The sequence below is a fragment of the Primulina huaijiensis genome, chromosome 11 (assembly GCF_012295235.1).
Source record: "Primulina huaijiensis isolate GDHJ02 chromosome 11, ASM1229523v2, whole genome shotgun sequence".
Classification (NCBI taxonomy): Eukaryota; Viridiplantae; Streptophyta; class Magnoliopsida; order Lamiales; family Gesneriaceae; genus Primulina; species Primulina huaijiensis.
The window spans coordinates 17,164,579-17,178,812 of record NC_133316.1 but is presented as its reverse complement, the minus strand read 5'-3'; the positions used below and the strand labels follow the sequence as shown (position 1 = coordinate 17,178,812).

Below are 14,234 nucleotides of genomic sequence, written 5' to 3'. Positions count from 1 at the left end.
TTGATATAAATTTTTAAAGTCTTAAACAAAATTAATCAGCACGAGTTTGGACTGAAAATTGTTTTTAAAGGTTTTTCTACCTGTTACCTATTCCAATTAATGTGAAATCACTCAAAGTATATTAATAGGAAATTATCTTGGATTGAGATTGAAACCGAGATGAAAAATCAAGCTACTGAAGTGAGATTTCTACCATGAGTTCACTATAAGATTTTCTTCAATTATGACCTTTTTGGAATTCGGCCTGGAATTTACAGTAACTTTATAAACTATCATTTCATTCATATATATTGCATCATACTGTGTATTTCTCATTTTATTATGCATATTTTAATTTCTGGAATTATTGGTCATGACTGATTATCGATCGACTAATGACTGCATGGCTCAATGAATGAATGACTACATGACTAGAGCCTTGGACAACGATATGTGTACTGGATTTCTAGCCCACTGAACAATGTGGCTTCGGTCTGAAAAGTGAGTTAAATGAATAATGAGTTTAAACTCTGTATATGGTTCATCTAAACAACGTGACTTCGGTCCGAAAATATGAGTTCAAATTGACTCGTAAATGATCCATTGTACGAATCCTACTTGAGCACGTGGGGAAAGTGATACACCGAATATTGGTGAGAGTCACCTTTTTAGCAACGATATTTACTTCAAAGTCCTGAAGTCATTGAATTTCATTAAGATATTTTCATAGATATACACTACCACTAATAGGTTTCATCTCATATTGAATTATTGCACTATTAAATTGTCATTTAACTTGTTAGAAATATATAAGCTCAGTTTTATGTCTCTAAAGACTTAATCTCTATTTTTTTAGTTATTGTAAATTTCAGAGACAAAATTTCAGGACTTCGAATAGAGATAGAGTTATGAAAATTGAAATATTGGCTTGACAAGATCGTGAAATTACGTTTGTCTTTCATTCGAGATTGTATTGATAGTATTTGAGTTATCTTTTATAAAGTCAAGGACCGTACATGCTTCTGTGGCTATAAGTATAAAATGATTATGCAGCAATTAAAAGTCGAGGCTCACATGTGGTATCAGACAGGCATATCTTGAAATAAGTTCGGATGGTAAAATAAAAACTTTAAGATTTTATATTTTTTGTTTTTTATGGATATGACTTATAGTGAAAGGCACTGCAGTTTTCCGTTATGTCCAGACCTTTCGGATAATGAATAATAAAATAAGATAAAATGTCAGCCTTAGTTTGCCCCAAAAAAACTAAGGATTAAGTGAACAACAAGTTTTGATCTAAAGAGAATTTTGAATATCAAAGAGTGTTGTTAGTACTATACAAAATCCTTTGATATTTTATTTATATCCCTTAAAAACTCAACCTAAAAAAAAAAAACTATTTAAAGTTTTATTTTCTATTATGTCTTCATTAAGAAATAGTTCACGAGCTAAGAATCAAGATAAATCATCAACAATCACAAGACGAAATAATCAATCCAATCGCGATGAAAAGCGTTGTTCAAAGACAATCGGAAACCAAGGAGAACAATGATGGGCTCATAATAGTTTATATTTTTGTTGTCATATATCTCATTGTTGTCACTTTCGACGTGCTTAAACGATATACTTTTGTATTATTTTGTTGTATGAGGAATTTTTCTACTCTTAGGATAAATATGAGCTAAAAAATGTGATTTTATATCACAATCAAAGTTTCAAATATGAAACTTTGTGGAAGACTCGAAGTAGAAAAATTTTAAAATGGATTTTCCACTAGGCGTGATCACGCCTTGTGACTATTCTTCAGTTGTCTGCACAACTAAATCTGAAGTCCGAAAATTGCAAAGATAATACCAGATTTTACTATTCTTCAGTTGTCTGCACAACTAAATCTGAAATCCGAAAATTGCAAAGATAATACCAGATTTTAGACTCCTAATTATGGTATTTGACTTGTGAACAATATTTGGAGAGAATATATTGTTATTGGGAGAAATAAAGATAAAAAAGAGTTTTAGTCTATTTTTTGTACATTAGGTTTTCTTTAATTTAGTAGGCTTTTCACCTTGACCCAATAACAATATACACGTGAAACACAAGGGAGGCGCACACAATCGAAGTAGGTTTCTCTCTTCTCCCTCTATCTCTTCAACGTGAAGTACAAGAAGAAGGTGCAAGAATTTCTCATCTTCTCTCTACAACTATATGCTAAGTTTTTATTTTTGATTCAATGGATATTTCTACTATTTCAGTTTTATAATTGTGAGGTTTTTTGCACTTCAATTTAATATTCTTGTTTGTTTAAGTATTTTTTGGTTTATGATTTATTTATATGAAAGTTGTATATTGATTAATCTGACAATTTAATTCGATATATAATTTTTTACTGCTGTCCATGAATTCAGTGATCCATAATTATCATGAACGATTGGTACATGAGTAGCGATAGATTAGGTGTGTTGTGTCATCATATCATATTTAATATAAATAAATAAACAAAACTGGATCTATCAATTGCAGCTATCTCAATTGTTAGATTTTAAGATTAACTGTTTTCACAAAACAAAAATGCTATCACCTAAAAGTAGCACCCTTACCTGAAATTCCTACATTATATAAAACTAGCATGCAATAAATATCTTAATCAAAGAATAAACATGATAATTAGAGTATAAAAAAATAAATAAGTGGAATACAACAACCCATAAATATCTCTGTCACATCAACAGCAGGGAGCACGTCTGGGAGGCATGATATCTGAATACAGTCCAAATTCTAAGCGTAACACATCATGTAATTTAACCTAGTTTTTTAAAAAGTTTAATCCTTAAATCATGTAAGTAGCTAAACACGTAAAACGTGTATCATGAAATCATGCAGGTGATAGCATCAAAACATTTAAACTTACAGACTTGAGGTTTGAAGACTGAGCTGCAGAAACTGACGGTGTCACAACCCTATACAGAATCCTTGCTCTGATACCAACCTTATAGACAATTCGTCAACACTCTGGCATACGTTTTAAAAAATAAAACAAATATGAAATGTGTAAAAATCCTATCAAACATCAACATAATAAAAAGACATAGTATGAAAATATCCAAAATCTCTCCATCTCATAAACATGATGTGTGGAAAACACGGTCCTTGGGTTCGCGTGCACACAACCAACTCTGCTTACTCAGTCTCCGGCACCTCCAATCTCCTGATCAATATGCTCACCTGCATTAATCACATCTAGTGAGTCTAAAAACTCAACACACCTGTAACGTTATAACGAGTATATATATATATATATAACATGCAACAGGAAAAGTACTGTAATCAACATACATTTCATGATCTTAAAAGTGTAAACGTAAACGTAATAAGGCATAACGTGTCAACACATGTCTCAACATATCATCATATACGTGTTCATTTTCTTTAATTGAATTCAGTTCATTAGTTGTGACTTTCGTATCAGCTCTATCGTATCAGCTCTAATCTATGGATTCATCTACTTATAACCGTGATACCCGACGACGGGGACATCAGCGACAGTATTACCCATCCACTGAGCCTTGGCCTAATATGTCATCGTATACATATACATATTATTCACAACCAACTCTCATTCTTCAAAACATGTCATCATATTCATCGTTTATCAAAATCATGCATATACTTAATTTTCCTTAAAATCAAGCATGCAACGTATTTTTCATAATTTTATAAAAAAAAATCATATTCATGATAACATAAACATTTAAAACATGACAAATCGAGTTTGGGGTGCTGTCAGGACTAAAAACTCGACCCGGGTGCAAAATGATCATTTTGCCTCTAGAAACCCTAATGGACTATTTTACCCCTAGACCTCAAAAATTTCGACCCAAATTTTACCAAACTCCTTAAAACACCTCAATACATATAAATAAGCATTTCTTAGACGTAAACTCGAGCCAGTTCCAAAACTCATACGATTCGTTTTAAAACTTGGACCAATGTCCCGATTTTAACTCAAATCAACCCGAAACTTAACCAAATTTTTCCCAACTTAAATCGTGACCTAAATGTACACAACCAGCCCCTAAATCACTCGTTTCAGACCCCTTAGGGCCTATGAACCACACCTGAAAGTTGCTGGAATTTTCCAGCGCACACACCACGAAACTCTAGTTGCGTCTATACCCCGATTCCTCGACTCTAGCACAAACCAACGAGGACCAGCCCTGAACCAATCCTTCCTAGCCCACCTTTGGACCTTCCTAGACCGAACTAACCCTATCTCACAGCCTCATGAACGCTTCAAGACGCAAACATCCGCTAGCCACCAATATCACCCCAACCGAGACCAACCTCTACACCCCGCGCTCGATCGGCATCTTCACTAAGTCCATCCACGTTCGAGCCATCCTAGGCCAAGGCTCAGACCCACCAGGGTCTGGTCCAAGGCTAGGGACGACCCTTGCACGGCTGACGCACCACAGACCCATGATCTAGCCATACCCGAACCCAAACAATCACAAGTACCGATCGGCCCTCACGAATTCTCACCCTCAGCCGACTCCAGCCCCTTGACACCTATTTCCTTGACGTGAACAACCCTCTAACCACCAGCCATCGCAGCCCCTTGAACCATAATCAAGAAAAACGTGAGTTATGAGTCAAAAGATGCATATTTCATGTCAAACCTTTGCACAAATGATACTATATGATAGACCAACGAATTCTTCATGAAAATACATATACATCAGCATGTAAATGGTGTAAATGATGAGAAAAAGACATACATGACTTGCCTTAACGTTTTCGTGCTCGAAAACTCGAAGGTTCTTGCGTAGAATGCGCACCTGAGAGGCGGGGAAAAAGCTTTCTTTGAAAGCTAAGGGGGGCGACGGTTTTGCTGCTGAAAAATGAGAGGAGGCAGCTGTTGGGAGGGGAGGGGACGGTTGCTAGGAATAATTAGGTTTAGGGTTTGCTAAGGTAGTGCTTAAGTAGGGTACTTATGCACTAATGGCCCTAATTAAAAAAATTAAAGGGTTAAAAAGATTTTTAGGCCCATTAGTCAACAAATTAATCCCAACAAGCCCGAAAACACTCCCGAAAAATATTTCGTTTTGGTACGTTTTTGAAAATATTGCCTGAATCCTCAAAAAGTCATCCGAATCGTTAAAATTTGCGTACCAGTTAAAAATATGACCCGACAAGTAAAAATATCCAACCAAGGTCCATTTTCAAAAATCATATCTAAATACACCATATATTAGATAATTAAAATTAATTTTTTAATTAAAAAAATTTCCTGATTAATTTCCTGATTATCTCCGGTCTCCGTTCCTCGTTCGAGCGCGAAATACAACTTAACACCCTAATGCATGAAATTTTAACAAACAATAACACAAACATCTAGCCATGCAATAACCATGCATTAAATGCATAAAAATCAATAAACACATATTTTAAATAAAATCTTAGATTGCATGCAGTCAGGTTACGTAGTTCGAATTTCCTATACCGTACACTTTCTTTTTCTAGTTTTTAAAAATATTTTAAAAAATTAAAGTTCAAACCATATCGTTAAAGATTAAAAAAAATTTAAGCTGTTGAGGTTGAGAACCGTCTAAAAGGACCATGGTCATGCCTTCTAATACAATTTTATTTGGAGATATACTTTGCCTGAAGCACGCGTCAAATTGACCAGGCCCCGAACTATATATAACCTGATGTCCTTGCTGAAATAAATAAAAGCTGTTAACGTTCAACTGTTAGTTCAAATAAATTTTAAAAAATCACAATAATAAATTACAAAATTCATTATGTTCTATAAAAAAGTTTATAAATATCAATAAAAGTCATGCAAAATAAATCTACAAGATTCTGTGAAAATTTTTAAAAATCTGTGAGATTCTACAAAAGTAAGTAGAATTTATCAACTACACAAAATTATGTTATTTAAACAAAGTCAATAAATCTTTGCAATGATTGCACCCATCTAATTTTAATACGATTTTATTTAGAGATATTTTGCCCGAAGCACGCATCAGATTTAGAGGTGGCAAAATACAACACGACCTGTCAATCCGACACGACTCAACATGAAAAAAAATCATGTTCGGGTTGGGGTTTTTTCGGGTTCGGGTTAGTACCAGGTTAGACGGGTTTCGGGTTGGGTCGGGTTGGGTCGCGGGTTGACCCGATAACTTTTTTTTTTGGGAAAATATTACCTATATTTTTATATATTATATGTTTGAACAAAATTTATTGTAAATTTATATGATAAATTTTCATCATTTAATATTTATTTTTTATTTTTTTAATAATTATTTTTATTTAATTTAATAAATATACTTTTAATTTTCTACAATTAAACTTTCAAATTTAAATCGAAAATTTTGTTATTATGTGTTTAAATTAAAATATTTTTATTTTTTATTTTTTCGAATTTTTTTCATTAATTTTTTTTAAAAAAATAATTACAATTCGGGTTAGACGGGTTCGTGTTCGGGTTAAGGGTTTTCGGGTTGGAAAAAAAATTCCGCGGGTTGACCCGAAATTGACAACCCTAGATTCAGATTGACCCGACCCGAACTATATATAACCTGGTGTCCTTGCCAGGTTTAACGTTACAGCTTTCCTGCTCTAGATCCAGTTCTCTCTCAACTTTTGAAGATTTGTTATTAAATATTCTCAGCTTTGCAGATTGAAAGGTTAGATCTTGCCGACCAAAATTCTCGTTTCCAAGATTCCTACTGTACGTAATTCACGCGTATTGATTAGTTTTTTTGTGATTGATTCTTCGGATTTATCTTCTGCGTTTGAAATTTTACTTGGTTTGATGTGGGCTACTGAAGTCACTTCAGTAGCGTGCGCATATGGCCACGTCTAACCCCCATTTCCCCAAACCCTAAGGCAGCTAGCTGTTTAAGAATGAAAAATATATGGCAATTTGACAACTGCGTGTTCAGTACTACACACTGTTGATTTGATTGTACAAAAGGGCTTTATAGAGCAAGATTAGGTCATTGTTTGTGATAATTTGGTGAAGAATTTGATTTGAGTGTTGCGTAGTGTTCGATATGGGGAGAGTGAGAATTGGTGTGGAGCCGGGAAAAGTTAAGCGAAAATATGCTGTAAACTTTACCGGCTACTGCTCCGACCGGGTTCCACTTGTTTGAGTAAATTTGGAAAATTGGTTGAGTTTTGACTGAGGATATATGTTCACGTGAAATCTAGATAATGTATTAATGGAATTATCATTGATTTTGTTTTGATTACATGCTTTATTTCCATTCTTACAAGAGTGTTGGCACTCTTTTGGCGGAAAGGAGAATTCTGGAAAAATGACCTTTATTTATGTATTTAATCCTTTTTAGAATGGAAAAAAAATTGCACATTTGGGTTTTAATTTCGGTCCTTTGTCTTGTAACATATGTGTAGAGATAAAGATCTCCATGAAAGCCTTTATTTTTTTCATATGGATGTCAGGAAAAATTCCATTAATGATGATAAATTTTCCTGCCCTCTATCATAACTGCTGTCAAGGGGAACACATGAATATCTGATATGCACTGTCTTATTTTTAAATATATCTTTTATTGTCTTGGAAACGACATTTTTTAAGCCTTTAAAAGGATTGATCAATTCAATTGAGCTATTATTGAGTTCGTTTGTCTTCTAAACATTTGAATCTTTCGTGCATCATCTTGATATGTTGAGTTGTCACTCAACAGAAGATATATATTAAAAATAATACACTTTTCTTATGGTTGTTGATCGTGTTTTTTCATGTTCACCAGGATTTCGATCTGAAAAATGAGCGGAGCAGCGGAGAAAGCATCAACTACTAAAACTCCAGCTGATTTCCTCAAATCTATACGTGGGCGACCGGTTGTGGTCAAATTAAATTCAGGGGTTGATTATCGAGGTGAGTCATATCTAAGTTATTTTCGTTTTTCTTTGTTTCTTTTTTTAAATAAAAAACGATATTATATTGAATAATTAAAAGTTAAAACTAATAGTTACAAGAAGCGGATATGTAATCCGCACAATAAAAAAGGAAAAACTAAAGCTCTGATCATATTAATATATAACTCCAATCCCTCAATGAATATGAGATCGAGAAATTCTTAAAACTTTATATGCTTCGCAATCCAGCCAGAAGCCCGAATCTTAATCTTGTCCCAACAATCTTCAACCGACTCTTCTAGATTGTCTAAAAAACTTCTACTCCTCTCTAGCGTAATTGACCAGCAAATACAATAAACTACCGTTATCCAAAAATTTTTACCTCTTTTTAACTCCATTAGTTGTTGTTTCTCGACCTACTCCTTACTTCATTCTCTAAAAGCGTCTTCTCAACCCCCATCCTCGATAAGCAGTTACAATACCAACCAATGCTGCTGAACGCAATGCTGAACCCTGTTCCTCCCCTTGAATCATCCTCACCTGCCCACCCTCGATAAAGTTATCCACCAATTTACTCGGCTTTTCAACCATCAGTGGCTGCCCACCCTCTCCTGATACACCCTTAGACAGCCCCAAAGCAGAAAAAGACGAAGGAAAGATAGAATTAAGATTGAAGGGTTGTTTTAGAGGTGAAGACTGAAAAGAAGAAAGAACCTCGCCCACTTTAGGTGCTGAAGAATCCTCGGGACGCAGCCTGCGCATTTGCGAAGAACCCGAAGAGGATGCAAATAGACCCCCAATGTCCTACTTGCACAAACCATTCGGCACGGAGATATCTGAACTTAATGATATAGGGATGTCAGACACAGAATGATTCATAGCCCTCTTCAGAACTACCTCCATCCAAATCATTGAGCATTTGATCCTCTCACTCTTTAAGACCACCACCCAACGCCTGTTCCAGCTGCCTCAAGGGGCGTCCTCTTTACAAATCATTATCACATGAAGTGGCATTGCCAACTGTTGTATGAGAATTCCTTCTATAGTTCTCGAAAGTATGCACCGGCTCCCTTCTCACCTCCCCAGAGCTAGGCCCGTCTGCAACCCCGTCGTCTGGCCTGTTCATAATCTGAATAGAACCTCTTCTGAAGTCACCAACTTTGCCTCCTTTTCTTTAGAACTGTCCCAATCTTGTTTATCGTTAACAAACACATCCACATGGTCGATATTAAGAATATGGCCAAATACCCCTGCCTCAAGAATGTCTCCATAGTTGATTTATTGAGAGATTGGTCTTATGTTTACCATTAAAAATTAACATCTCATGTACCTCATCATTTAGTGGATCACTAGTCCACTGATGTAATTTGCTACAATACTTTTAATAAAATATCGTTTCTTATAAAAAAAAAAAAATTTGATGTCTACCTTTTCTGATCTAAATACTTACTTGAGCCTTCTCCACCGTGTTCTTTACATAAATGATAAACCATTCAATTTCCCCCACCCAAACGTCACCCTCTCTCCATTAACCATCACTTGATCATATGATCGAAGTTCATAGATCTTGTACGCTGCGATATTAACAGAGTCGACCCCTATTCGGATACCTAAGATACCAAATTGCAATTGAACTTGCGTCAAGCTATTAATAAAAACTAAAAACGCCTTCAGACCCTACCACCCTGATCTTAGCTGCCGTCAAATCATTGAGCATAGTAGTGTCTTGGCTAATTTCCAACAAACCTCCACATTGATCCCCGATAATGTTAAACATATATGTCGACCACAGGTTCCAAGGAAGTCCAAAAATCCTTACCCAACTATAACAATACTCATATACTATGCCTTTGTTTATCTTCTGATTCCATCTTTCAATTGACAACGTGACACTCATTTCAAGGAAACATCTCCTCAACCTCAAATAAAAAGTAGAATCCTCTTCAGTGTTCAGCCACCGCATCACCTTATTAGCTTGAAATGGAAAAATTTACTGCCTTACCAAGAACAACCCGAACCAAGTCCTAAAGAATATTAACCTTCTCCTTAGTGATAAGAAGTGTTTCACGCCACTCTTTGACCTTACAATTACTAATGTTGTCCTTAGCTTCACAGAAACCAGCTTACTCGATGCAAGATTAGCATTCTGAAATGAATGAGTAATTGGCTTTCGACCTGCACGATGATGTACCAGAACTTCTTTCTTCCTTTGCAAAATCTTGGACAAATGATTTGCCAAGCACTTCCACCCCCACATAGCATTTCCACTCGGCAATATGATTTGTTTCCTGTGACCTTGCTGAATGAATTTAGCCACTTCCAAACAGCTGCCTCTGTTATTGATAAACCTTTGAATAGAAAACACTACATTGTTACCCCTAAATCAGTTAAAAGCCGGACAAGCTTTGGGATTGTTGATGTAGTCCCATAGCTTCGAACACATCCATTGGGCACTGCTGAAATCTGCTTCTAACAAGTAACTCGCATTCCTGTTTCTTTCAGTCAGAAAAACTGAAGCCACCCAACACCCATTCTTATCAGAAACAATTTTTGTTCCTCCAATCCAGCATAATATGGGTCGCGGTACACTCTCCTCCAAGGCTCACTAACCTCTCTACTCGGAAATCTCTTCACCGGCCGCATCGAAGAATCCCAATGTAACATCTCTGAATATCAGCTAATAAGGTTAACCAGGGGAAATTTCATGAGCAGAGACGTGAAACTATGGTTTGGTGATGGGCTGGAACCGCACCAAGGAAATAAAATATCTAAAGGGCAGAGATCAGCCACAGTTGGATAAAATGGGACAGCCGCAGCTAGGTTGAAACGGCTAAGGTAAAGGATGGCTAAGGGTGGAAAGGACCAGATGGTTCGACGATGGTTGGAATGCGCTACGAGCTAAGAGATGGCTAGAAAGAAAGGCTAGGGTTCGGCAACAGCTGGCTAGGGTGCGTGGCAAAGAAGGAAACAGGTTTCCTAGGGTTAGACTAGGGAAAGGGGCCACGTTAAATTCTTCGAACTGTTGAACTTAGTTGAAATCTATATCGATAGCAATACCAATATATTTCTTCAAAGGAATAACTATAATATCATATATAATTCATCTAATTTTCTATTGCAAGTAGATGTTTTAACAAGTTTAGTATTCAAAAAAAGGTTATATGGTCGCATTAGTAGATAAACTTTGGAGCAAATTGGTTGTTTTCCATAAAATGCATCCTTATTAAAGATTGATATATGGTATTATGCTTTATAGATACTAATATTGCCAGAGGAAATATTTGATATAGATTTGGGCCTCTTCAATTTTGGACTTAATTTATCCAAAAATATCTGCTGGGCATTTACCCCACTTTGTCCGCACATTAATCTGCCCCTGCTTCAGACCTATCAATTTCCTTGGCATTACGCTGTTTCGGTTATGCTGGTGAGTTAGATTGGAATGATCTCATCAAATCTTTGACACTTTTTAGCTAAACCCCATGAAGCCAATTTTTTTAAAAATATAATGATGGGAACTTCCATTCCGCATGGGGCACAGGGGCAGCAATGGTAGTGGGGCAGAGGGGCTACATTGTTCCACCTGCTTCTATTGATAACATTTTATGCTACTGCTAAATCGTCACTTGTTTATTGAAAAAAATAACTTACTTTGACAGAACACCAATCCTCCATTTATCTTAGGACCTCAGTTTTCCGTGGTGCATAAATAAGAAGATTCCAATACGATAAAGATAAAATTGGTCTAATGTTGATAAGTAGAGAGCTGGAGAAGACATCAAGGAAATATATTTAACCTTAATTATATGTGTACAAGATTCAGTAATAATCAATTAAAGCAAGTTCTGGAAAATTAAGGGATTTTCTTGAAACCTTGCAAGGACCATAATTAAATTTAGCATTAAATTCATTAATTTATCAAATTAGCCTTTTATATATGTTAAATACCAAATATACCCTTTAAATTATTTTTCTCTATTTCATTTTCTAATTTGATTACCCATTCCACGTTCCAATTCTCACCTTTAAATAAACTAACTTCCCATTTCTTTATCTCATTCTGAGAACTTTGTTGATGGCTATCTAATGTCAATAGTAAAATGGAATATGTGAAGATCTGCTTTTTTTCTTCAACAAGTGTCCAAATTTTGAAACTAACTTTTCTAATTATAAAAGAAATGAAATATTGCTTATGTTTTGTTCGTTACCTTGTAAATCATGCGCCCCAAAGCTATATTATGTGTGTATCTACAATCTACGCACACATACGTGTATATTCAAATTTAAAATTATCTTATACCCTTTTCTCCATCTCAATTCATTCCTGGCTTCCGGCAACTTAATGAAATAAATATAATTAAATATGTATAATTTGCAACTCATTCACATGAAATATATATAAATCTACTAATTCAATAAAGAATATGCATAAATCTACGAGAATATCTTATGCGATTCCATCAATATCATTCCTTGAACACTGTAAAATTTATAGAAAAGAGATATATATTTGCTTTTCTCATAAGTTTTCACTGTTGTATGATGTTTAAATTTACAATCTATTATCTAAATTAGAAAAACCCAAAAAGCGAACCGAAATTTGATTTCAGAGATAGTCGGGCACCTAAGACTTGAAAACAAACTGATTTCAAATATTTTCATCAATTTCTCAATCTCCAAGAATCAGTTAATTTAATTTTTAATTTAATAATCATATTTCTTTTTAGCATAAGAATCAAATTATTTTTAATTAAACTGTTTCCTCCCCTTTTTTTCTTCAACCAAGCTATCATGTTCGACAAACATCTTCGTATAATTTTTGGTTGGTGTAATATTTGATCGAGTAATCTCTATAATGAAGCAAATTTAATTATATAGTAGAATAAATTGAGATAGAGAAAAGAACAAAAAAAAAAGATGGATTATTTTTATTCATATTAGTGTTTAATTGAGATGAAGAAATTGGTAAAGGAAAGAGCAATTTGGGATTTTGAAACTATGTTGTAAAGAAGGCTATCTTTAAAAATTCAATCTTTAACATGGGCTAGAATAATTAATCAAGCCAATTATGATTAATTTTCATCACTTAATAAGTCAAAGAGAGATGATTGGTTGTGGAAGAGAACATATTTTTGACTGTCTGGCTCTGGTCGATTTTAGTTTTACATTTTGGGGGATAGATCTGTGTAAGATGATTCTTTGAACAAAAGTGGGGTATTATTGAAACCTTTAGATTTGTTATTAATGCGTCTGCGCTGCGATTTTCTGTGATTTTTATTTGTCCTTATGATCCCCATGCTGTATTGTACGCTATATAGCCAATTGCTCTCCATTGTAATTGATTTTTTATACTTGCTACTCTGACAGAGCATGCAAATTCCATATTTTTTGTGTTAGCTTGTGAATATGAATGGATCTCCTGATTAGAAGTTCTAGGTTGTCGCTGAGCCTAAACTATGTTCCTATTTGTTATGTCTGGCAGATTATGATATCCTCAGTCACTTGCATTTGCCAATATTCTCAACTTGTCGTATGTTCATTATCTTTAAATGGCATAATAATGTGTCACTATTTAATAGATTCTGTTTCAACATCTGCTGCTTAAAGTGCATATATCTTCCTCATGCTTTGAAGTACCAACATAACCTTGATTAGCTATAGTTATTCTAGTCATGAGTAGTGAACTTTGACATGCTATTCATCCTCTTATAATCTATGAAGTTATAAGATCTTTTCATAATTTTCAGCCTGAGTTCTGGTGAATGTTGACTTGATGGATAAAAAAAGTAAGTTCATTTCTTCTACAGGTATTCTTGCATGTTTGGATGGATATATGAACATTGCCATGGAACAGACAGAGGAATACGTCAATGGTCAATTGAAAAACAAATATGGCGATGCCTTTATTCGAGGGAACAATGGTAAGAATCAGTCTCGAGGATATTTTATAAAATTGATAAATTACTTTCGTTACTGTTAGAATAGAGCTATGTTGATTCATATTCTTTATGATGCAGTACTCTATATAAGCACATCGAAGAGGACCCTGGCAGAAGGGGCTTAACCGTGGGGGATGTGAAGATGGCGGAATCATGTTTATCGTTGAAAAGCAGTAGGAGTTGTTTGCAGTTGGATAACTAGTGGTTATGGGCTGTGGTTAAATTTGCGCAAACTACTGTTTTGTGAACTGACGGTTTATGCCTGAAGTTTCTCAACTTAGATGGGATTTTGACATTTGAAACGAATTTAGAAGTCTATTTATTATTCGGGTTACGGGTACTATTAATTTTTCGAAAATCAAATATAGTGTCATCTAACTCACAATCTTTAATCATGAGTGCCGCGTCTTACTAAATGTGTTTCAT

The 14,234-nt window shown here is 34.8% G+C and overlaps 1 protein-coding gene across 3 annotated transcripts; it reads left to right on the top strand.

The window, feature by feature from the left end:
• Positions 1 to 6,538: 6,538 nt before the first annotated feature.
• On the top strand, positions 6,539 to 14,135 carry LOC140988926 (sm-like protein LSM36B). 3 transcript variants are annotated; one of them, XM_073458022.1, is made up of 4 exons: positions 6,539 to 6,671; positions 7,761 to 7,888; positions 13,677 to 13,790; positions 13,887 to 14,135. In XM_073458022.1, the coding sequence occupies exons 2-4, from the start codon at positions 7,777 to 7,779 to the stop codon at positions 13,931 to 13,933; spliced, it is 273 nt and encodes a 90-aa protein (XP_073314123.1). In that variant the 5' UTR covers positions 6,539 to 6,671; positions 7,761 to 7,776; the 3' UTR covers positions 13,934 to 14,135. The 3 variants fall into 3 exon arrangements, with proteins under 3 accessions (XP_073314123.1, XP_073314125.1, XP_073314124.1); XM_073458024.1 differs by having other exon boundaries at positions 6,580 to 6,715; XM_073458023.1 differs by having other exon boundaries at positions 6,582 to 6,719.
• Positions 14,136 to 14,234: the final 99 nt, after the last annotated feature.